This window comes from Microcebus murinus, chromosome X, assembly GCF_040939455.1.
Source record: "Microcebus murinus isolate Inina chromosome X, M.murinus_Inina_mat1.0, whole genome shotgun sequence".
In the NCBI taxonomy this organism is placed as follows: Eukaryota; Metazoa; Chordata; class Mammalia; order Primates; family Cheirogaleidae; genus Microcebus; species Microcebus murinus.
Window position 1 is genome coordinate 9,218,509 of NC_134136.1, and position 26,090 is coordinate 9,244,598.

At 40.8% G+C, this 26,090-nt stretch overlaps 1 protein-coding gene across 4 annotated transcripts in view; it reads left to right on the forward strand.

Moving 5' to 3' along the window:
- Positions 1-25,923, forward strand: part of LOC105866162 (toll-like receptor 13) — a 49,122-nt gene extending 23,199 nt beyond the window's left edge. For 2 of the 4 annotated variants that reach the window (XM_075999532.1, XM_075999533.1), the window contains one exon: positions 3,636-11,892. In XM_075999532.1, coding sequence (XP_075855647.1) covers positions 3,682-6,588 — 2,907 coding nt within the window. In that variant the 5' untranslated portion in view covers positions 3,636-3,681 and the 3' untranslated portion in view covers positions 6,589-11,892. Of the gene's footprint in view, positions 1-3,635; positions 11,893-14,887; positions 14,990-20,372; positions 20,463-23,972 lie in introns of those variants that run through there. The other 2 variants (XR_012916027.1, XR_012916026.1) reach the window with 2 other exon arrangements.
- The last annotated feature ends 167 nt before the right edge of the window (positions 25,924-26,090 follow it).

The following is a 26,090-nucleotide window of genomic DNA, read 5'->3' on the forward strand; positions in this document are numbered from 1 at the left end:
TAAAATTTAACCTCAGCCAATCATAAGGAGCTAACTAACATGATTATGTGACTAGGGACCTTTCCAACGAGGTACCTAAGAAAAGGCAATTTTTATTTATTTTTTGAGACAGAGTCTCGCTTTGTTGCCCAGGCTAGAGTGAGTGTCATGGCGTCAGCCTAGCTCACAGCAACCTCAGACTCCTGGGCTCAAGCAATCCTTCTGCCTCAGCCTCCCAAGTAGCTGGGACTACAGGCATGCGCCACCATGCCTGGATAATTTTTTCTATATATATTAGTTGGCCAATTAATTTCTTTCTATTTTCGGTAGAGACGGGGTCTTGCTCTTACTTGGGCTAGTTTTTAAACTCCTCACCTTGAGCAATCCGCCCACCTTGGCCTCCCAGAGTGCTAGGATTACAGGCGTGAGCCACCGAGCCCAGCCTGAAGAGGCAATTTTTAAATTGCAAACCAATCAAATAGTTAGCAGCAGCGAAGAAGTGTCTGAGAAGTGGCTGAAAAGCAGCTGAAAAAGGCAGCTTGGGGACTTTCTTATACTGTTTACATAGTGGTTTGAACAAAGGAAGGCTTTGGCGCCAAAAAGGCATATGCTCTGGTCACTGAGGTCCTGGATCTGGCCAGGAACCGGGGCCTGTAGTGACTGGTCTCACATATCAGTTCCGGGCATGAGCGTAGGGTAAACATCCCTGGGCAGCCCAGGATAAACAATCCTAGGCAGTCCAGGAAGTCCAGGATAAACATCCCCAGGCACATAGCTCAGAGCTGTCAATTCCCATTTCCTCAAGAAATGGCCAACTTCTCCAGGAAATGGGTGCATACCTCAAGCCTTATAAATTTATATGAGCCCAAGCAGGCCTTAATATTCTTTTTTTTTTTTTCCTGAAGATTTTTTTTTTTATTATTATTCACTGTCTGGAATACTTCTTGAGAATACACACTGATAATTTAACTTTGTCTACAGACAGAAAAAATATTAATGTTGGTTAATTTATTTATAGTGACTTTGAAATAATTTTTACAATACAAAAAAGCAAGACCTTATTCCTTAATTTGCCTTTTAAAATAGGCAATTTCCCAGGCCGGGCATGGTGGCTCACACCTGTAATCCTACCACTCTGGGAGGCCGAGGCGGGCGGATAGCTCGAGGTCAGGAGTTCGAAACCAGCCTGAGCAAGAGTGAGACCCCGTCTCTACTATAAATAGAAAGAAATTAGTTGGCCAACTAATATATATAGAAAAAATTAGCTGGGCATGGTGGCACATGCCTGTAGTCCCAGCTACTCGGGTAGCTGAGGCAGGAGGATCACTTGAGCCCAGGAGATTGAGGTTGCTGTGAGTTAGGCTGATGCCATGGCATTCACTCTAGCCTGGGCAACAAAGTGAGACTCTGTCGCAAAAAAAAAAAAAAAAAAGCGATTTCCCAAACAGATTTATAATCCTTTTTTACACCCAAGGTAGTTTCTCTGGCATAAGTTTTAAAAATTGGAATTAATAATTCTTGACTACAGTAAATTACAACTATGTTATATAACACTTTGGAAGCTTATCTAACTTAAGGAATAGAAAACCAAATCATGAAAATGAGGATAATTCTAATGCTATAAGGTTTTCTTTTTCTGGTATTCTAATATTTTGCTTAAATTTGTCTGTAAGGAAAAATTTGGTAGGGGAAATATATTGAGAAAACATTTAAATGACTGCATAAATGCATTTAAATGCATTTTTTCTGATTGTGTTTAAAAAATGAGACTATTTATTTGCCATTTACAAAAAAGAGAAAGCACATGGACTTTAAAAAAATATTCTTTCTTATTTTTTTATGATTTTAATTGCCCCTGGCCTTAATATTCTGTACCTCAGTACAAATTCTAGAAAATATATCATATATCTTTGTATGCATATGAAAATATATACAAAGGAAAGAAAACAGCCGAACTCAACTATACTGTTTCTCTCCTTCCTCTACCAGTACTCTTGAGACAAGGGCTAGAAGATCCAAAAAGATGGTGTGCTGGTGTTGGTCTACAGTTAAGGGTGAAAGAAGAGAATAACCTTTTATTGGGCTTCACAGTGTAGCAGGCACAAGCTGGGCATTTTAAGTTGTTTTGTTGAATCATCATGACACTATGAGGGAGTAGGTATTATTATCCCATTGTATAGATAAGGAATCAGGTACAGAGAGGTTAAATAATTTGTGAAAGGGCACAGGATTGGAGCCCAGGTCTATTCGATCTGGTACCTTTTTCACTATATCACTGCAAGTAACTCGGGGAACAGGTTGAAACTGGGAAGCAAGGCTGGGGGGGAAGCTTGGGCAGCACACATCAGAAAGGAGACTGACAGATCTAAGTTTATTGTACTTGTATTTTTTCTGCTTTCTTTTAACTAACCTAATAACATATTCTGTATTGCCATATACTGATAACAGTTATAATCGCCTGGGAGATGTACATGCAAATTGTGATGAAATGAGTGACTGTAAGTCAAGGATTCCTGTATTCATTCACATTAAGGTAGAGATGGCCTATAAACCTTAATTTTTTTGTGTCCCTACCATGGATAGTTACCTTTTTTTTTTTTTTTTTTTGAGACAGAGTCTTGCTTTGTTGCCCAGGCTAGAGTGAGTGCCATGGCATCAGCCTAGCTCACAGCAACCTCAACTCCTGGGCTCAAGTGATCCTCCTGCCTCAGCCTCCCGAGTAGCTGGGACTACAGGCATGCGCCACCATGCCCAGCTAATTTTTTCTATATATATTAGTTGGCCAATTAATTTCTTTCTATTTTATAGTAGAGATGGGATCTCCCTCTTGCTCAGCTTGGTTTTGAACTCCTGACCTTGAGCGATCCGTCTACCTTGGCCTCCCAGAGAGCTAGGATTACAGGCGTGAGCCACCGCGCCCGGCCGATGGTTATCTTTTAATGAAATTGAGATTCACAGATTCCCCCACATGCTTCTCCAGTGGTAGAATTTCAGGTATCAGCCCAAACAGCAAGGGACATATTTTATTGTGCAAGAGTGACAAGAGGGTTGTGGAATTCTTAATTCTCTTAAATTAAATCAAGTACACAATTGTCTTCTCTGCCTCCATGTGTTGACAATGTTGTTGGTTGTAGGCGAAAAAAGAGTAGTCTTTGCTGACACACATAATGCTTTGGAAATAGATTTGTTTTGGAAGTTAACTTTGGGTAAACAAATCTATTTGTCTCTATCTATCTATCATCTATCTATCTATCATCTATCTATCTATCTATCTATCTATCTATCTATCTATCAAGACAGGGTCTTGCTTTGTTGCCCAGTGGTACAATCATAGGTCACTATAACTGCAAATTTCTGGGCCCAAGCGATCCTCCCTCTCCAACCTCCCAAGTAGCTGGGACTACAGGTGTACCACCATGCCTGGCTAATTTTTTAAATTTTTTTGTGTAGAGATAGGGTCTTATTATGTTGTCCCAGCTGGTCTTGAACTCTTGGGCTCAAGCAATCCTCCCACCTCAGCCTCCCAAAGTACTGGGATGATAGGCATGAACCACCACTCTGAGCCCAGCAAAACTTGTTAGTTTCCTTGAAGGAGCTATGACATATTTATTAGCAGGGAGAAATTTAAACTAAAACACTTTCTCTTTTCTTTTCAGGGAAGTCAAAATGGAAAGACCATTCCTTCAAACATGAGCATCACACATGAGAAGGGATTTTTTTTTTCTTATTGTAACTCTGAAGCCTGGGGCTGACAACATGGGCTCAGAGAACCTCCTGTCTCCTCAACAGCTCTGGCTTATTTTAATTGGGTTTTCTCTGCTGTCTTTGGTAGAGACATATGGATTCAGTAAGTGCACGCAGTATGAATTGGACATTCACCATGTGTTCTGCATTCGGAAAAAGATCACCAACTTGACAGATGCCATTAGTGACATACCTGGATACACCACACACCTCAACTTGACACAGAACCAAATTCGGGTCCTTCCTTCCCATAGTTTCACTAGTTTGCCTGCTCTGGTAGACTTGCGACTGGAGTGGAATTCTATTTGGAAGATTGATGAGAGAGCCTTTTGGGGACTTGAAAACCTAACCCTTTTGAATTTAGTAGAAAATAAGATTCAAAGTGTGAACAACTCCTTTGAGGGCCTGTCCAACTTGGAGACCTTGCTCCTAAGCCACAATCTAATTACCTATATCCACAAAACTGCCTTTGTCCCTCTTGTCAAATTGAAACATTTAAGCCTATCTCGAAACTTAATTACCAATTTTTCCAATATTCTTGAAGCAGTCCAGCATCTTCCCTGCCTGGAATACCTTGATCTTACTAACAACAGCATCATCTCCTTGAACCACAGTCCCAGGTCATTGGTGTCCCTGACCCATCTGAGCCTGCAGGGGAACAATCTAAGAGAGTTAAATTTCTCTGCTTTGTCACTGCCAAATCTGACTACTCTAGATGTCTCACGGAATAGCCATCAAGTCATCCAGAATGTGTATCTGGAAACTCTGCCCCAACTTAGGAGTTTAAATCTGAGTGGAACACTGGTAAAATTGGAGATGCTTCTAGCGAAACACCTGCAGAATCTGAGGGAAATGGACCTCAGTAACAGGGAGCTTAGAGGTGGTCACTTAAACTTGGGCACAATCTGTCACCTCCTCAGAAACTTACCCATATTAGAGGTTTTGGTGTTTCAGAAAAATCCCACTGATGCAAGGGGCATAAAGTACCTTGCCAATTGCACTAGGCTTTTGTCACTTGACCTGAGCCAAAGCAGCAATCTGGTTCACCTCAATGACAGTGAGTTTGACAACATGCCCAGTCTCCAAAGGCTGAAACTAAACAAGTGCCAACTTTCCTTTGTCAGCAACAAGACCTGGAGTTCCCTCCAGAACTTGACATTCCTAGACCTGAGCCACAATAAGTTTAAAAGCTTCCCAGATTTTGCATTTTCATCATTGAGGTGCCTACAATCTCTCTTTCTCTCTAGAAACCCCATCACAGAACTCAGTAATATGGCCTTTAATGGGCTATATTCATTGAAAGAGCTCAACTTGGCTGGGTGCTGGATAGTGACAATTGACAGAAACTCCTTTGCTCAGTTTCCAAATTTAGAACTCTTAGACCTTAGAGACAACAATATTCGGACTCTAGAGCATAGAACCTTTCAATCTCTGAAGAAGCTCCAAGTTCTGATTCTCTCTCAGAATCGCCTGAAAGCTATAGAAAAGAATGCATTTTCTGGCCTCACTACTCTACATAATCTTGACCTGGCATTCAATAGCTTGTTTGGTCTTCATGCAGGCATTTTCTTGGGCCTTGAAAATCTGGAAGTTTTGGATCTCAGCGTTAACAGAATTACATATGAATCCGATAGGACCTTGCTGTTTCCTCCATTTGTGAACCTCAAATCTTTGAAACAACTCAACTTAGAAGGACAAATACATGGGATTCAGGTTGTTCCAACCAACTTCTTCCAAGGGCTGAATAGCTTGCAGGTTCTACTCCTAGGAAAAAATCCCGCAGTATTCCTGAGCCACCACCAATTTGACCACCTGATCAATCTGACAAAATTGGATATCTCAGGAACAAAAGCTGGAGACCGAAGTCTTAGTTTAAATAATTCCTTATTTCAAAAACTCAAAAGGCTAAAAATTCTACGCCTTGAAAATAACAACTTGGAATCACTGACTCCTGGCATGTTCTCTGGCTTAGAAAGTCTTGAGATCTTGTCTTTAAGATTCAACAACCTAAAAGTCATTAATCAAAGTCATTTGGAGAATCTGAAGTCTTTGAAGTTCTTTGATCTCTATGGGAACAAACTTGAGTGCAACTGTGACAATGTATGGTTCAAGAACTGGTCAATAAACATACCAAATGTCCATATCCCCTACCTTCAAAGCTACTCCTGTCAGCAGCCAAATACTCAGAGTTTGTTTATAGATTTTGATGATGCTATGTGTAATTTTGACCTGGGGAAGGTCTGCTTCTTCTGTTCTTTCAGTCTGGTCCTCACAACCATGGTCTTCTCTTGGTTCACTGCCAAGATGACTCCATCTCTATGGTATGGGCTCTACATATTTAGAGCCTGGTACCTAGCCAAATGGCACAGGACAGAGAAGGAGTTCACCTATGATGCCTTTGTCTCTTTCACCACTGCTGATGAGCAATGGGTATATGAACAACTTGTTCCAGCCCTAGAAGAAGGTGGCCAGCCCACCTTTAAGCTCTGTCTTCACCACCGGGACTTTGAACCAGGTATGGACATCTTTGAGAACATCCAGAATGCCATAAACACCAGCCGGAAAACTTTGTGTGTGGTCAGTAACCACTATTTGCACAGTGAATGGTGTCGGCTTGAAGTACAGCTAGCCAGCATAAAAATGTTCTATGAGCATGAGGATGTTATTATCTTGATCTTCTTGGAAGAGATCCCGAACTATAAGCTATCCAGCTACCACCGACTCAGGAAACTTGTGAATAGGCAGACATTTATAACTTGGCCAGACAGCGCCCACGAGAGGCCACTCTTCTGGGCTCGTATTAGAAATGCATTGGGCAACAAAACTGTGGAGAAGGACAATGCGCAGCTAATCGTGGTTGAGTGACTGGAAGTTTTGTGTCCTCAAATCCAACAGTATAATGTTGCTCAAAATCTGCGTAGGCTAGTAGTGTGACTAAATGTACCTGCTGTGCAGGGAGAAGGGCATGGGTTGCTCACGATCATTAAGACCCAGGACCATTTGGATAATGTCCATCAGAAACAAGGTCCCACTATTAAAAAAGTAGACATCTGGAAGGAACACTTGTTTTATTAAGAGGAGGGCTTGGAACACCAGTCACCTGAAAGACCAGGAAGGCCCTCATATGTGCTTGGGAACATTGCTCAGCTAGTTTATCCAAACCAGTTCCTGTCAAGTAGATTGAACTGTATCCCTTCTAAGAATCTGTAACAACAGAAACACCACATATAGGGTTCAGTAAAAGTAAAACAAAAAACCAACTAAAACTGTTAGGATTCTGTTGTACTCTCCTTTAGGGCATAAGACTCCAGAGGTCAGATTTTCCTCTAAGTGAGAGGGCAAGAGCTAGAAGAGCCCTAGTTTGGATATAGCAATTTACTTAGTGGAAAGCAGCCTTAATGAGCTAGCAGAGCAATGATGGTCATAGAAACTATCATCCAGCTGGGACAAAGCAGGTTTCATAGGCAGAGCAGTTTGGGGAGCCATCTTAAGACAGAGATGTAGACAGTGGCTATATGCTTCAGGCACCAGATACAAACCTATTGGAAGCAATGTTCAGTATAGGGGCCATGGCTCTGACATTAGGCAAAAGTGCTAAAAATTCTTGTAGGAAGGAATTTTCTATGGGAAATGTGCTACAAATTCCTCTAGCAAGAGGGACCATAAGGACCTAGAGAAGACTGGCTTATAGCGGGAGTAGCAGTGTACTAACACTGCCTTTTTCTGATTGTCTCTCTAGGAAGGGTTTGTCTTTTGTTGCTGGTGTCCTTCTCCAGTTTTCCCTTTCCTCTAAGGTTATGGGAGGATTTTGTTGAGGAAAAGACCCTGAAGAGCAGAATTTTATCAGTTGGGGTAACAAGATGTTTACTTCAATAGCCTTCTCTGTAACATAAATGGTTCCCCTTTATAAAAAGAGGTGGGCATGTTTTATTTATTTTTTATTTTATTATTTTTTTATTTCCAAATCTCATGCTGAAATTTGAATGGTGGGCATGTTTTAGACAGGACTTATTTATGTTGGCAAAAATAATCCAAGGGCATTTGTGTGGGAAATTTGTGACTCGTTAGCTGGGTGTTTGTAGGTTCAATATTACATTGTAGCAGTAAATAATTTGCAGTACATGGGACATGCAAGAAAGATCATATTACTTAATTTTCTTTAAATCAAATGATAATCTGATTTTGAGTCCTTGTTCGGCTAGACTAGTGGAAAATTCAATATCAGTTATTACTGAGTTCCCCAACTCACCACCTAGCCTCTAGTACTCTTACGTAAAGAAAAACAGTTGGGGCAGTTTCTCCAATCTTTGGTCCACATTAATTACCACTTGTATGCCCATTGTCCAAGCTGGATCCCTGGAGATTGAGGGCTCTGCTGCTTCTGGGGAATGATTAGCACTGAGTTTTGCTGAAAGTGGACACAGCCCTTCCTTCCTGAACTCCTGCCACGTTGCTGGGGATGGAGTATATCTTGGCTGCCCACCACTCAAGGAAACTGCAGATCTCTGTTCCTTTCCTTGTCTTGGGTAATCTTCACCTCTCTGGCTGCTTTAGCCACCCTCTCCCCAGTTGCTCTCTTCTCTCCTCTCCCTACACACCTGGCATGATCTCCCCAATGAACTAAGACAGGAAGAGAGGTTGTATTCAAACAACCTAAGCCTGCATGAGAACCCATTCCTTTTGGATGAGGGGAGGTAAGTTCTCTTGTCATGCTTCCTGATTCTTCCACAGTAGGGAAAACAAAACATCAACATCTCTGTAAATTACCCTGTCATGAAATTAATAAGTGAAAATGATTCGAAGACTAAGATCACTTGGCAACATGGCCAACAATGGCAGTCTAAGATTCCTTGAAACTAAAGTGTGTCATGTGAGGGACACATCAGCATGGAGAGGGTGATGGTGTGGCCTAGTAGAAAAGTGCACATAGGTACACATGTGTCTAGTCTTTCTTGGTAGGAAAGGTGAAAAATGAATATTTTTTTTAAATTTATTTTTATTTCGGCATATGATGGGGGTACAGATTTTAAGGTTTCAATAAAATGAATAATTTGAACTAGTGTGGTTTTAGAAATAATAAGGTAATACTGCTGGAATAGAGACTAAATTTTATATGCATGTTCTAGGAAACCAGACGAACAGTGTGTTCATCCATGTACATGGGACCAGCTACATAAATTGTGGGGCCCAGTGTACAATGCAAATGTGGGGGCCACTTGTTCAAAAATTATTCAGAATTTCAGGACAGAGATGGCAAAGCATTAAACCAAGCACGGGGACCTTCTGAGTACAGAACTCTCTGTGAGGGTACTGGTCACACAACCATGAAGATAGCTCTGCTTGTGATTATCACCCAGGGGAATATCAGCTTTGCCCCTTGCAATTTAAATCTCCAGATAGGAAACCAGTGGAGATTTTCCTAAGGAACATGTCAATCCAGTAAAGTGATGAATATTTTCTTGAACAAAATTATCTCCCCAGCCTCTGAGGTTATCTAAGGAAAGAAGTAAAATTGTGGTTGGTATTAAAAAAGAAAATACCACCACCCTCACAGAGAAAATGATGCTGTTGCCATTCTTGTTGTTTTAGTCTTGGAAGGGATTGGGGCTATAATTCAAACCCATTATACAAGGAGTTTGCATTATGTCTTTGTATGTATCAAATATTTACTTAGCTGGGATATAGGGAAATTCATTTCAAAGACTAAATTACTAGAACTCCAGGCCTTTTAAAATGAAGCCATTGGGCTTCATTTCAAAAGAAAAGATACTTGGAAATGATTATGTAGTTAATTTCTCTAGCAACCAATCTGAAGTAACTAGAGAGTTAAATTGTAACAGAAAAAAATTTACGGCCGGGCGCGGTGGCTCACGCCTGTAATCCTAGCACTCTGGGAGGCCGAGGCGGGCGGATTGCTCAAGGTCAGGAGTTCAAAACCAGCCTGAGCGAGACCTCGTCTCTACCATAAAAATAGAAAGAAATTAATTGGCCAACTAATATATATAATATAAAAATCAGCCGGGCATGGTGGCTCGTGCCTGTAGTCCCAGCTACTCGGGAGGCTGAGGCAGGAGGATTGCTTGAGCCCAGGAGTTTGAGGTTGCTGTGAGCTAGGCTGACGCCATGGCACTCACTCTAGCCTAGGCAAGAAAGCGAGACTCTGTCTCAAAAAAAAAAAAAAAAAAAAATTTACATGAGAAGAACAGAAATTTTCCTGCCAGTAAGGGTAGAAATATTATATATTAAGCTTAATTTATTAAAAGGAACTGAAATTTTCTTTCTTGTGAATACTGAAAATAAGGGATAGAAAGCTTTTTGTTAAGAATTATTTATATGAGGCCCACCTCAATGATTTTCAAGCTCATCTTTCAAACCAGAGTTTCAGTGTCAGTTCTATGTTTGTGAAAAAGGGGTAATGTCTCCACTTATCGAATATGTTTCCTTGTAACCACACATTTGCTCTTAATAATAAGATTTGTGATTAGCATTAAAAGGCAGAACCAAAATGATTCCTCGTCACTCACAGTGTAGTCTATAGATGGGCAGCCTCAGCATCACCCAGGAGCTTGTCAGACATTCAGAGTCTCAGGCCCACCCCAGACCTACTGAACCAGAATCTGCCTGTTAATAAGATCCCCCGGTGATTCCTTTGCACATTAAGTTTGAGAAGCACCAGGTTAAGCAATGGCCTACATTGAGGAAGCTCTGAGAAGGTTCTCCTACCTTCAAATACTAACTCCTTTTAGGGGACACACACAGTGGTCAAAATCGAATTGAATCATTAAATGTTCTTTTTAAAAAGTTTCAATAGATTTAAGGGTACAAGTGGATTTTGGTTAGATGCAGGAATTGTATAGTGGTGATGTCTGGATTTTCAGTGTACTCATTACTCAAATAGTGCACATTGCATTGTACCCAACAGATAATTTTTCATGTCTCACCCCACTCCCTCTCCCCCCTTCTGAGTCTCCAATGTTCATTATTCCACTCTGTATTTGACTTTCCTTTCTTGAGTTACTTCACTTAGGATAATGGCCTTCAGTTCCATCCAAGTTGCTGCAAAAGACATGATTTCATTCTTTTCTATGGCTGACTAGTAGTCCACATTTTCTAAAGAAAATATACCACATTTTCCTTATCCACTCATCAGTCGATGGGCACTTAGACTGATTCCATATCTTTGCAGTTGTGAATTGTGCTGCAATAAACATATGATTACAAGTGTTTTTTTTTTTAATTTCAGAATATCATGGGGGTGCAAACATTTTCGTTACATAAATTGCTTTTGTACTGTTTGAGTCAAAGTTATAAGTGTGCAAGTGGGCCGGGCGCGGTGGCTCATGCCTGTAATCCTAGCACTCTGGGAGGCCGAGGCAGGTGGATTGTTCAAGGTCAGGAGTTTGAAACCAGCCTGAACAAGAGCGAGACCCTGTCTCTACTATAAATAGAAAGAAATTAATTGGCCAACTAAAAATATATAGAAAAAATTAGCCGGGCATGGTGGTGCATGCCTGTAGTCCCAGCTACTCAGGAGGCTGAGGCAGGAGGATCGCTTGAGCCCAGGAGTTTGAGGTTGCTGTGAGCTAGGCTGACGCCACGGCACTCACTCTAGCCTGGGCAACAGAGTGAGACTCTGTCTCAAAAAAAAAAAAAAAAAGTGTGCAAGTGTTTTTTTTTTTATATATAACGATTTCTTTTCCTTTGGGTAGATCCCTAGTAGCGGGATTGCTGGATCAAATGGTAGGTCTACTTTTAGTCCTTTAACAAATCTCCATACCTTTACCACAGAGGTTGCACTAATTTGCATTTCCACCAACATTATATAAGCATTCCCTTTTCATTGTATCCATGCCAACATCTATTGTTTATTGACTTTTTAATAATGGCCATTCTGACTGGGGTAAGGTGTTATCTCATTATGGTTTTAATTTGCATTTCCCTGATGATTAATGATGAAAATTGAATCATTAAATATTCTTTGGATTTCTCTTCCTGTGCTATTTCTTTAAAAAATGACTGTAATAATAATATAATTTTACATGTGTATAATTACAGTTTTCAAAACACTTTCATGGCTGTGATCTTATTTGATACCTCTATAATGGGTAATCCATTAAACCAATGTATTCTAATCATTCTATCAATAAATATGAAGTTATATCAATACTATATTGCTTTTTCCTAAAGCCCATTTAAAAATCCAAGAATAACATATAGGTACAGTGAAATCAGAATAAATTATGAGAGCAAAATAGACATTAGATATGAATTATGAGATAAAAGAGAATATAGTGAGGATATATTTCTAAGCATGAAAATACACATTCATAGAATCCTGGAAGGGATCTTCATCATTGGGTAGAGATCAGCTAGGCACGGTGGCTCACAGCACTTTGGGAGGCTGAGGCAGGAATCACTTGAGGCCAGGAGTTTGAGACCAGTCTGGGCAATATAGCAAAACTGTATATCTACCAAAAAAATTTAAAAAAAAGAAAGAAAGAAAGAAAAAGAAATTAGCCAAGGCCAGGCACAGTGGCTCACGCCTGTAATCCTAGCACTGTGGGAGGCCGAGCCGGCAGATTGCTCGAGGTCAGGAGTTTGAAGCCAGCCTGAGCAAGAGCGAGATCCCGTCTCTACTATAAATAGAAAGAAATTAATTGGCCAGCTAATATATATATAAAAAATTAGCCGGGCATGGTGGCGCATGCCTGTAGTCCCAGCTACTCGGGAGGCTGAGGCAGGAGGATCGCTTGAGCCCAGCAGTTTGAGGTTGCTGTGAGCTAGGCTGACGCCACCGGCACTCACTCTAGCCCGGGTAACAGAGTGAGACTCTATCTTAAAATAAAATAAAATAAAATGTCAAAAGAGTGATACAGTCAATGCTAAATTAATTAGAGAAGGGAAAGATGGCCAGAAGCCAAGTTACACCAAGATATCAGTGTGGCAATAGTCATCAGATGACTAGGGTTTGAGCCTGAGTGTCACCAATAAGGAACTATAACCCTGTTACTCAATGTCTCTAAACCTCAGTTTTTCCATTTGCAAAACTGGGATAGTTACAATAGCTTCTTCTAGGCTGTTGAGCATTTGAGGATGGGCTTACGGAAGAGAGGCAGCTATTATAGAAAGACAGAGGCTGCCAGCTTTGTCCATTGCACCATTGGCTAAGGCCATCCCTAAAAGGAGACCTGCATCATTTCCCCCCAAAGGTCACAAATTTGACGGTATTGAAAGCCTTGTAGAGTACTAGCAGACAGATTTTCATTTCCTCATTTACTGCTTCCTGATATACCCAACCTGATTTCTAGAATCTAAACTACCAGCGAATGTCCAAGGCCCAAGCCTGCTGCTTTTTAGGGGAAGAACGCAGAATCGGGTTCAGTGGGTTAGAGAGGGATGAAAAGGAAAAGGAGAGATCTAAGGAGGGAAGGAAAACTTGAAGTATTAAATAGCAGAACCGGCTTCCTTGCCATCGTCTGTACAGCACTGCCACCTGGTGGTTATTTAATGAATCACACTATTATTTCCCCCATGGTCCTATCCTAATACGCAGCCTAACTGCCCCAGTGTTAACTGAGAGAGCAGGTTGACACATTGTTATCAGTTTCCTGTGGCTGCTGTAACAAATTACCACAAACATCATGGCTTAAATTTAGAAATTTATTCTCTCATAATTCTGGAGGCCAGAAGTCCCAAATCAAGGTGTCCGCAGGGCCATGCTGTCTTTGGAGGCCCTAGGGGAGGATCCCTGCCTTACCTCTTCCAGCTTCTGGTGGCTGCTGCCATTCCTGAGCTTGTGGCCACATCACTCCAATCTCTACCTCCGTCTTCACTTGACCTTCTCCTCTTCTGTGTATTTAATCTTCCACTGTGCCTCTGTTATTAAGGACATGCGTTTTGGTATCTAGGGTCTGCTCAGAACATCCAGGACTTTGGCTTCATGTCAGGATCCTTAATCAACATTTGTTAAGACTCTTTTTCCAAATACAGTAATATTCATAGGTACCAACAATTTGGTTTGGATATCTTCTGGGGGGCATTTTTTTTTTTTTGGCCTAATATTCACATCTATAAGATTGATCTGCCAGCCAGGGTAGGCTGGGAGGAAAGGATGCAGGGATGTTGGGTTTTGGATTTGGGGGAGGGAGGGAAAGATCTGAAGTGCCAACTTTTCCAGGGAAGGCTGGCTGGGGTGGGGCACCACCCTGGGTGATCAGGAGGCAGCAAAGCAGACCCTGGGGACGTGTGTGTGTGTGTGCGCGCGCGCGCGTGTGTAGGCAGGAGTAGAGAAAGTGTAAACGAGTTCAAGCTCATACCACTTGATGTAGGACAGCCAGTAAGTTGAGAGGTAAGATGTTGGGGCAAGGAAAGTAACTTTCATTCAGAGAGCCAGCAAACTAAGGAGATGGTAGACTAATGTCCCAAAGAACTGTCTTAACTTAGTATGAATTTTAGGCTCCTTTTTGCCTTCAGGGAAGGGGAAGGCAGGGTTTGGGTCAGTTAACTTCAGAGGATGAAGATCAGGATGTTCCTAAAATGTTTAACACAGCATTGTTGCTAGTGTGTATACTTTTCTTATCTCTTCGGGAGAGAAAAAACTTACAGCACAACTGCCCCCTTTGTTTGATTAAACACCTGGGACTCAACTCATTGTCTTCAAGTCTAACTCATTATCTCTAAGAGTTTTTTTTCACAGCCTTGAAGAGCCCTAAACAGACAGTAGGAGTATAATCTCTCTGTTTCAGTTCTGGCCAGGACTACATTTCAAGGACTTTGATAAGCTGGCCTCATAGAGAAAAGAAAAAAAAAAAAAAAGCAAACAGAGCCATTCCACAGCCACTTCTGTTATCAGCTGGCAGCCATACAATTTTTTAAAATGTTTTTCCCAAGTCAACCCCCCCTCATTTTTTTTCTTTTCTCTCTCTTCTCTTTGTCCCCATAAAAATCCTGAGCTTTCTTTGCTCAGGGCTGACACTTTTCCTCCTTTCTCTCATGTCACGCCCTTCCCAGCTTTGGGAAATAAAATGAACTTTATTTCTTTAAAACTATTCTCTTTGTGTGAGAATTCTTTCTCCAACCCATGTCATGAGCTCCTCATGAGTCACCACTGTAATATTTTTGGTGGCCTGTTTGGGAGAACTGAGTCATTTCTCTACATCCATAGGGGAACTTACTTCTCTGCTTCTGTCTCAAGACTGCTCCCTCCCCTACTGTGCAACTCCTGGGATGAATCCTTCTTGGTACCTTCAATATCGTTTGGAATTTGGTGAGTCTCTTGTGCTCTGGAACCCTCATATGCTTGAGGTTGGGAGTGGTAGCTTTTGTCTTGGTTTGGTCAAAAGGGAAACCTGGTATCAGGTCTGGTACTCAGGAGGGTGGAATGAAGGGATGCTTCCTAACAACCCTTTCTCCAGTAGGGTGCTTTGGAGGGCCTTATGCCTCCTAATAGCCCCCATTGGTCTTCACCCACACTCAGGAATGCCTGGCTTTGGGGAAGATCTCAAGATCTAGGTGTTGGTCTTGGTTAGAACTCAGGGATGCCCATTTTCTGGCCAGATCTCTAAGTTTCAATCTGATTCAGATTTGGGGGTTGCCTGACGTCTGAGCAGAGCTCAGCTGCAACTCACACCATGAGTTCCTCATGAGTCCCCACCCTAACGCCAACCTCACTTGGACCTTAACCCTGCTCAGCAATTTTACCACATTTCTTTGGTTAACTCATTCTTTATTTATTTATTTTGAGACAGAGTCTCACTTTGTTGCCCAGACTAGAGTGAATGCTGTGCCATCAGCCTAGCTCACAGCAACCTCAAACTCCTGGGCTCAAGCAATCCTCCTGCCTCAGCCTCCTGAGTAGCTGGGACTACAGGCATGCGCCACCATACCCAGCTAATTTTTTCTATATATTAGTTGGCCAATTAATTTCTTTCTATTTTTATAGTAGAGACGGGGTCTTGCTCTTGCTCAGGCTGGTTTTGAACTCCTGACCTTGAGCAATCTGCCCACCTCGGCCTCCCAGAGTGCTAGGATTACAGGTGTGAGCCACCGCGCCTGGCCGGTTAACTCATTCTTTAATATCGCACAAACTCTTTTCATTTTTCTTAGATCTGCAGCCCTGTTGTTTCCCCCATTGTTACTTTCAGTATATGACCTTACTTCTTATTTCACAGAGTATATATCAGAGGGGCATTCTCTCAACATCTCCCTGTTAAAATAGAAGAGAAGGTCACCCTTCATCTGTTGAGTATTATTCCATTCAATAAACATTTGTCGAATGAATGAATCAGAAATCTACTGTTATATTCGAGATTCACAGGGCCACGGGACAGAGAGACAGAGTCACCACGGCTGTAATTATCAAAAGGAGTTTTATTGTCTAGGTCGAGCTAGGGTCCGAGGCCCCAGAGTGCCAGCGCAGTGGCCTCTTCTTCAGGCAGGGACCCCCCTTTGTGTGCTAGTGACCCTTTTATAGCTAAGTTGTTTACATACTGATCATGCATCCGCCCCCACAGTGATTCTTACTTCATCCTGCCCCTGATGGGCTCTAACCTGTTCCGGGTCCTAGCTGAGAGACTCCGGTTTCCCCGTTCTTTGTCTTTTTCCTCTGCATCCCATAATGTACTCATAATGCCTTGCGGTTAGCAAACAAGCAGTAAACAGAAGCTGGAAGGTGTCCATTGTCCTTATAGCCCAGTATCTTACACTACCCTGACCTGGGAGTACAGTGCAAGTTCTCTCTGCAATCTTGGTGGTTCTCCTGAGTCTTCACTTTATTTTCATTTGTCTCAGTTAATGTCAGAGGAAGAAGAGGTACTACCCAGCTGTCAGGAGACTGTGTTCTCCTTTAAGGCAGGGAAAACATTTAATTCATCTTGGTATCTTCCCCCAGCTTGCACTTACTCAGTAAGTGCATTTGTTCATACAAGAAGGCATAAAAGAAGAAAGGACTATCACATGACCTGTCTTTTGCTGCCCCTGCTAAATTCATACAGCTTAAGAACCTTTATTATACTGGAAAAGAGTCTTGGAGGGCAAATCTCTCATTTTTACCATTTTTATGATGAGCACAAGGCCTGGTTATGCTGCCACATGAGTGATTAGAACCCGGAGGTCACCAGCTAGAGCAAGATTGTTAGGTCTGGTGGAGGATAAACAGGTGGCAAGAAGGTGGCTAAGGGCAGAGAGCGGGAACTGAATTTTAGCTAGGAACCAAATTGTGGCTAGGAGCTATTCCCTGGTGGGAACATACCTAGTGAAAAGTTCCTAGTAACCTTTAACTCACCTAGAGCTCATTAGCATCTAATTAGCATAACACAGGTGGAGCTTCATGAAGGATTCTGGGGAAGACACATGTATAGGAAGGAGACTGTTATATAACCTTCCCTGTTATGTAACCTGTCACGTGACCTGTTATATAGTACCAAACTGTCAATCATCCCCAAAGGCAGGAAATGGCTACCAATTCTGCCAGGGGAAAGGCGGGACAAACTAGTGGGCTTATAAAAGGCAACATGTGCTCAGCCTCCGGTATCTTTCTCCACTCCTGGAGACTGACGCATTCCACTCTCTCTACAATGTATTTTCACTTTGTGTAGCTTCCTTCTGTATTTCTATTCTTTCTTTTTTGTGATAAACTGTTGGCATAAAATTGCTCTGTGTATGTGATCACTCTGTCATTGGCTTGACCCGGTACCAGTACTCATTCTTGACACAGGGAACATCCACACAGACGAACCTAACAAGATCATCTCCCTGCCTCACCTTAGAGAGGATTACACACACACACACACACACACACACACACACACACATACACACACACACATACACACACACACACACACACACCCCTACCCCACAGTGCTAAGGGGGAAAATGACTGAAAATGGGATGTTGAGAAAATGTAGCAGGTAAAGTAAACTGCCCCCTCACCTCTTCCTGAAAGGTCAGATGTGTGTATTGAAAAACAGGATCCGAAAGGGAAGAGAGAAGGGCCTAACTCTACTCCTTAGTTAGGAAGACAATCATATGTTCACCATTCCTCCAACACACATTGTACTTTCTTAAAAGACATGCCTCTGCTGCCTCAAGGATGGAGATAGATGATAAATAAATATTTTTTAATTGGTAAAAATATATAATTACCACAGTAGAATAAAAGGGCCAAAGTTGTGAAAAGGCTAGGGACAGAACCAGAAACATAGCTGGTCAGTAAGCATATGAAAAGATGTTCAACTCTAATACTCCTGTAAATAAAAATAAAAATGAGATACCTTTTTTGACTAATTAGGTTGGCAAAGATGAAAAAGAATGCTAATTCCCTTTGGTGAGGATTTGACAAAATCTATTCTTATGCATTCGTCTTGGAGATATTAGTAATGAACCTTCCCTTTCTAGAAGGCAATTTGGCAATAACAAAAGTCTTAACATTTTGCATCCCCTTCAATCTCATTCATAAGAGAAGTGTAAATTAAACTACAAGGAGATACCATTTTTACTTTTCCGACGAGCAAAGATTAAACAAGGGTTGATAATACACTGTGTTGGAGGGGAAATAGACACTCTAATACACTGTAGGTGAGACTGTAAATTTGTAGACTCGTTTTGTGCAATATGTATCCATAGTTTAAACCCACAAATGCTTTGACCCAGAATAGGTGAGAATTTATCCCATGGATACATTTCCTCTTTTTGGCTAAGACATTTCTATGAGGGTATTTATTGAACATTGTTTTTAGTAGGGGAAGATTGGAAGCAAATGTCCTTCCGTGGGGAAGTGGCTGAATACATTTGGATACATCCAAATAATGCAGTCACTGAGAAAAAATGAGGCTTTACCACTAATCCTGCCTTGTGGATCCCAGAGAGAACCTGTTTGTCAACTTCTAGTACTGACCACTGAACCCTGGTTTCATTTTCTGACTTTTCCCTCAAACATAAAGGACCATACTTAATATTGTCTATTATACACAAATAACTTTATTTACATGGGTGCGTGTGTCTATAAAGTGTTAGGTAGATCTTTTGAATCACGTTCTTGGAAATGCAAAATTGTGACCATTTGCAATTAACTATGTTCACAAGATGGAAATATGCTCATAACTCACTTTAAAAATTTTTATTTTATTGCAACAAAATATTCATGACATAAAATTTACCATTTTAACCATTTTTTTTTTGAGACAGGGTCTCACTCTGTCACCTGGGCTAGAGTGTTGTGGCATCAGCCTAGCTCACAGCAACCTCAAACTCTTGAGCTCAAGCAATCCTCCTGCCTCAGCCTCCCAAGAAGCTGGGACTACAGGCATGTGCCACCATGCCCAGCTAATTTATATATATATATATATATATATTTTTTTTTTTTTTTTTTTTTTTTGAGACAGAATCTCGCTTTGTTGCCCAGGCTAGAGTGAGTGCCATGGCATCAGCCTAGCTCACAGCAACCTCAAACTCCTGGGCTCAAGCAATCCTTCTGCCTTAGCCTCCCAAGTAGCTGGGACTACAGGCATGCGCCACCATGCCCGGCTAATTTTTTCTATATATATTAGTTGGCCAATTAATTTCTTTCTATTTATAGTAGAGACGGGGTCTCGCTGTTGCTCAGGCTGGTTTTGAACTCCTGACCTCTAGCAATCCGCCTGCCTCGGCCTCCCAGAGTGCTAGGATTACAGGCTTGAACCACCGCGCCCGGCCTAATTTTTATATTTTTTATGGAGATGAGATCTCACTCTTGCTCAGACTGGTCTGGAACTCCTGACCTCAAGTGATCCTCCTGCCTCAGCCTCCTAAAGTGTTAAGACTACAGACATGAGCCACCGTGCCTGGCCTACTATTTTAGCCATTTTTAAGTGTACAGTTCAGTGGCATTAACTACCTTCACACTGTTATGCAACCATCATCACTATCCATTTCCACAACTTTTTCATCATCCCAGACTGAAACTCTGTACCCATTAAACAACAAGTCTCCATTCTATTCCCTCCAGCCCTTGGTAACCTTTATTCTACTTTTTATCTCTATGAATTTGGTGATTCTAGGTACCTCACATAAGTAGAAGCATACAGTATTTGTCCTTTTTGTGTCTGGCTTATTTCACTGAGCACAATGTATTCAAGGTTCATTATTCATTTTTAATATGGAAAATAAAAGAAAAATAAGACATCTATGTGTACTGACATGAAAATATCTCTAAGACATATTGAGTGAAAAAAAAGCAAAATCATGTGTATATTATGCTATAATTTTGTGGAAAACAAAGAGGGACTTGTAAGGTATGGAGCAAGAGGGAAACTTATTTTTCATTGCATCTCCTTTTGCATGATTTGAATTTTGGTCAACCTATGTATATATGTATGTATTTTCCATTAAATATTTTTTCAGTGCCCAAATTCTTTGACCTAGTATTTTCACTGCTAGGAATTTATAACAAGGAAATAACTGGACAAATATTTAAAGATATACAATGATTTTTTTCTTGTTATTTCAGACAGGGTGTTGCTTTGTCACCTGGCTAGAGTGCAGTGGCATTATCATAGCGCACAGCAACCTCAAACTCTTGGGTTCAAGCGATCCTCCTGCTTCAGCATCCTCAGTACCTGGGACTACAGGCATGCGTCACCATGACTGGCTAATTTTTCTATTTTTTGTAGAGACAGAGTCTCACTCTTGCCCAGGCTGATTACAACTCCTAGCCTCAAACAATCCTCCTGCCTTCACCTCCAAATGTGCTGAGATTACAGGTATGAACCACTGTGCCCCACCACAAAGCTATTTCTTGAAGTGTTGTTTGTAGTGGTGAAAACTTGGAAGCCACAATTATGTTCAGCAGTAGGACTCTGAAAAAATTAACTGTGATTTGTCTATAAAATAGAATGTTATACAGGCCTCATAATTGACAGTATTAAAATTTATACATTTATTGAAATGGTAAGATGTCACCATGTATTATAAACTGAAAGAGCAAGTTATAATACATTATATTTATAGTATGATTCCACTTTCATCTATATGCATTTATGTCTATATAAGACAAGGTAAATCTATAAGAATACACACCAGAATATTAACAGTGATTATCACTGGGTGGCAAAATTTAGGGTGATTTAAAATGTTTCTATTAATATATCTATGCTTCCTAATTTTTCCTCAATCTGTATTACTTTTGTGTGTGTGTGTGTGTGTGTATCTCCAAGTTATCATTACTACAATGTTTTTTAAACCTTAAGAACTGGAAATACATCAAAATGTTAATGGTAGTGGTTGTCTTTGTGAGGTAGGACTGGGAGAAAGTTTCTTCATTTTACTTTTGTCTCTTCCAAATTTTTTTTATTTTTTTTTATTTTTATTTCAGCATATTATAGGGGTACAAATGTTTAGGCTACATATATTTCCTTTGCCCCACCCCAATCAGAGCTTAAAGTGTGTCCATCCCAGTGTTCACCACACCCATTAGGTGTGAATATACTCATCCCGGCTGGGGGTGGTGGCTCACCCCTGTAATCCTAGCACTCTGGGAGGCCGAGGTGGGCGGATAGCTCAAGGTCAGGAGTTCAAAACCAGCTTGAGCAAGACTCCGTCTCTACTATAAAAAAATAGAAAGAAATTAATTGGCCAACTAACATATATGTGTGTGTATATATATATATATATATATATATATATATATATAAATTAGTTGGGCATGGTGGTGGGAGGCTGAGGCAGGAGGATCGCTTGAGCCCAGGAGTTTGAGGTTGCTGTGAGCTAGGCTGATGCCATGGCACTCACTCTAGCCTGGGCAACAAAGTGAGACTCTGTCTCAAAAAAAAAAAAAAAAAAAAAAAAAAGAATATACTCATCCCCTTCTTTCCCATCCCATCTGTCCGATACCTGATGAATGTTCTATAATGAATAAATATTATTTTATATTTAAAAAAGAAAGATTGTAGAGTGGTGTTAGGAACCAACTTTCACTTTTAACTTTATTCACTTCTGTACTGTGTCAATTTGTGGCAGCAAGCATGTATTATTTTGTAATAAAAAACAAACATTAAAAATATAGTTCAGAAAACTCTCAGTTTTAAATAAAAGGTAAATCATCCGCATAAAAACTTGCACAGAAATGTTTATAGCAGCCTTACTCATAAATTCCAAAACTTGGATGCAACCATGATGTCCTTTTTTTTTTTTTTTGAGACAGAGTCTCGCTTTGTTGCCCAGGCTAGAGTGAGTGCCATGGTGTCAGCCTAGCTCACAGCAACCTCAATCTCTGAGGCTCAAGCGATCCTCCTGCCTCAGCCTCCCAAGTAGCTGGGACTACAGGCATGTGCCACCATGCCCGGCTAATTTTTTCTATATATATTAGTTGGCCAATTAATTTCTTTCTATTTATAGTTGAGATGGGGTCTCACTCTTGCTTGCTCAGGCTGGTTTCGAACTCCGGACCTCGAGCAATCCACCCACCTCAGCCTCCCAGAGTGCTAGGATTACAGGCGTGAGCCACCGCGCCTGGCCTCATGATGTCCTTTAATAATTGAATGGGGCATGCTTGAAACAGCAGAGTGTGCTGAAAGACATCCCAAGAAGGAAAAGTTGTTTATGGAGTTCATCAATCTCTAGAGCTTTTATTTTATTTTATTTATTGTTTTCTTTTTATTTCAGCATATTACTGGGGTACAAATGTTTAGGTTACATATATTGCCTTTGCCCCACCTGAGTCAGAGCTTCAAGCGTGTCCATCCCCCAGATGGTGCACACTGCACACATTAGGTGTGAATATAACCATCCCCCACCCACCTGCCCGACGCCCGATGAATGTTACTACTATATGTGCACTCTAGAGCTCTTTAAGAAAATGGATTTGTACAAAGCCATCAACACTGCAAGGTTCAGAAGGAGTAGGTCTGCTGCTCTGTGCCAAATTCTGTGTTAAGCATTGGATATTGGCCATCTTGGTTGAGTCCACATCTGTGAAATGTTAGCATGTTTCTGGCCAATCTAAAAGGATTCAACTTTGCTATTATTTCAAAATTCCAAGGCTACTGAAAATGGGCTTTTTACACAGTCACCAGATTTGCCAGCTGAATGTTTTTCATCAGGAGCAACTGCTAATGCTCACTAATCATTATGTATAAGAATAAGATTCTCAATAATCTCACCTGAAAACACAGCTAAACAAGCAAAATCCACATCACCATGGTTGCATTAAATGGAGTGCTTCTTTAGGACAAAGAAATTATATTCTTAGTATCTGGGTATGGGTTAATATATGTTGTCCTCTTTTCTGTGTTTATATGATTGAACAACCCTCACCCATCAAAAAAAAAAAAATAAGTGAATGGATAAACTGTGAGACATCCAGACAATGAAGTATTATTCAGCAATAACAAGAAATGAGCTATCAAGCCACAAAGAGACACAGAGGAACCATAAATGCATGTTGCTAAATGAAAGTAGCCAATCTGAAAAGGGTACATACATATTGTATGGTATGGTTTGAATGTGCCCCCTAAATTTCATTGTTGAAAAATCAATCCCCAAATTCATACATTGACGGCATTTGGAGGTGGGTCTTTTGAGAGGTAGTTAGGATTAGATAAGATCATCATGGTGGCTCTCCCCCCCATGATGGGACTGGTGGCTTTATAAGAAGGGGAAGAGAGACCTGAGGTTGCACGCTCTTGCCCTCGCACCATGTGATGCCCTCTGCCATGTTATGACGCAGTAAGATACCCCCAGATCAAGCCCCTTGACCTTAGACTTCCTAGTCTCCAGAACTGTGAGCCAGTTAAAAAATAAATTTCTTTTCTTTATATATTACACAGTCTCAGGTATTCAGTTATAGCAACAGAAAATGAACTAAGACACTGTATGATTCCAAGTATATGACATTCAGGAAAAGGCGAAACTATGGCGATAGTAAAAGGATCAGTGGTTGCCAGGGTTTAGGGGACAGGGAGGGAGGGATGAATAGGTGAAGTGCAGAGAATTTTTAGGGCAATGTAACAATTTCTCAAAACCTATGTAATGTACAACACAAAGAGTGAACCCTAATGTAAACTACAGACTTAAGTTAATGTTAATTATAATGTATTCAGTGTTCTTTTATCAAGTGTAATAAATGTACCATACTAATGCAAGATGGTAATAATAAAAGAATCTATGGGGGGAGAGGTTGGCAAAGCGGAGGTTAATGGAAACTTTCTGAACTTCTCAATTTTTCTGTAAATCTAACACTGTTCTAAAAATAGTCACAATTATTTTTTAAAAAGGTAAATTATCACGAATGAAGAAAATCATGGAGAGGTTCCCAAATGGCAGAGCCGACCTTCCACTGCAGGTGTGAAGCCCGCATCCAATGACCTCCATAGGCATCTCCTGTCACCAGTGGTGTGCAGTGTCCTATGCAATTCAGCAGACTGGCTCCCTTATATTTCAGCAGGTTTTGCACCTCAGCAAGGGTGGAAAAACATCAGAATATGCAAAAGTAATAAAGTTAAACAAGCACTTCCTGACACTGAATAAGTACAAATATATGAAATAAAGAATTGTGACATTAACCTTTTATTAATATACAGCCGTTGCGGTGGCTCACGCTTATAATCCTAGCACTCTGGGAGGCCGAGGCGGGCGAATCGCTTGAGGTCAGGAGTTCGAAACCAGCCTGAGCAAGAGCGAGACCCTGTCTCTACTATAAATAGAAAGAAATTAATTGACCAACTAAAAATACATAGAAGAAATTAGCTGGGCATGGTGGCGCATGCCTGTAGTCCCAGCTACTCAGGAGGCTGAGGCAGAAGGATCGCTTGAGCCCAGGAATTTGAGGTTGCTGTGAGCTAGGCTGATGCCACGGCCCTCACTCTAGCCTGGGCAACAAAGCGAGACTCTGTCTCAAAAAAACAAAACAAAACATTTTATTAATATACAATATATGCAGACTACCGTAGGGCTTTGACTGGATGGGAATGGAAGGAGGAAGTGAAGGGAGGTGGCAGAAGGTTAGGTAGGGTTGACAGAAAAGGTGGATTTCAGAGGTATAGTAAAATGAGGAATGAATGTATCTCATAATATTGTTGGATAAATCAGATAATACATGTGTTATGGGCTGAATTATGTCCCTTCAAAATTCATATGCTGAAGCTCTAACCCCTAGTACCTCAGAATGTGACTGCATATGGAGACAGGGCCTCTAAAGAGGTGAACGAGTTAACAAGAGGCTGTAGGAGTAGGCCCTAATCCAATCTGACTGGTGTCCTTATAAGAAGAGGGAATTTGGACACACACAGAGACACCAGAGAGTGATGAGTATGCATAGAGGAAAGACACAGCAAGAAGGTAGCCACCTGCGAGCCAAGGAAAGAGGCCTCAAAATGAAATCAACCCTGCCAACACCTTGATCTTGGACTTCTAGCCTCAAGAACTGTGGGAAAATAAATTTCTGTTGTTTAAACCATTCCGTCTGTGGTATTTTGTTATGGCAGCCTGAGCAAACTAATGAAACATGTAAAGTGTTGAGCATGACTCCTGTCCAATCATAGGTACTCAATCATTGTCTCCAATTCAATTAGAGCTGTTGATAAAGAAACCTGTCCTTGCCAGGATGCCTCCTGGATGTGAAATGCAAATCTTGTTAAAATTTAAAAGTTTTTCTTTTTTTAAAAATCCAAGCATACTTTCATACAAAAGGCTTAATTTTAAACTCTACAAAAAATTGATCCAGTATAGTGGACTAGCAGAAATATAGTCCATGAAACTGATTTGCTTTTCCCCCTCACCTGAAAATATTAGCTATTTTTAAAAATCTTTTCCTTCAATATTGTTTTTGCCTTGTGAATTGTCTATGACAACCAAAAAAATTTGCTGATAGAATTTGGAAAATAAAATAATTGTAAAAATTAAAAATTGATAATAGAAATATTCAGAGGAAACTACAACTAACATTTTGATTTATTTCCTTCTAATCTTTCTATGTGACAATTTTAACATGGTTAACACCTTACTGTGTATATAATGATGTATACTTTTTTACATTTAATTTTGTATCATTTTCCTGTGTTATACAAATGCTATGTAATACCAATGTTTATCCTTTTTATTGCTGAGATTCCATCATAGGGTTGTATCATAATTTATTTAACCTTTCTAATCTTAAACATTTACTTTATTTTCCTATTATAAACAGGATTGAGAGGAACATCTTTGTCCAGAAACCTTTGTCTTATTCTCTTTTTTTTTTTTTTGAGACAGAGTCTCCCTTTGTTGCCCAGGCTAGAGTGAGTGCCGTGGCGTCAGCCTAGCTCACAGCAACCTCAAACTCCTGGGCTCAAGCAATCCTCCTGCCTCAGCCTCCCAAGTAGCTGGGACTACAGGCATGCGCCACCATGCCCAGC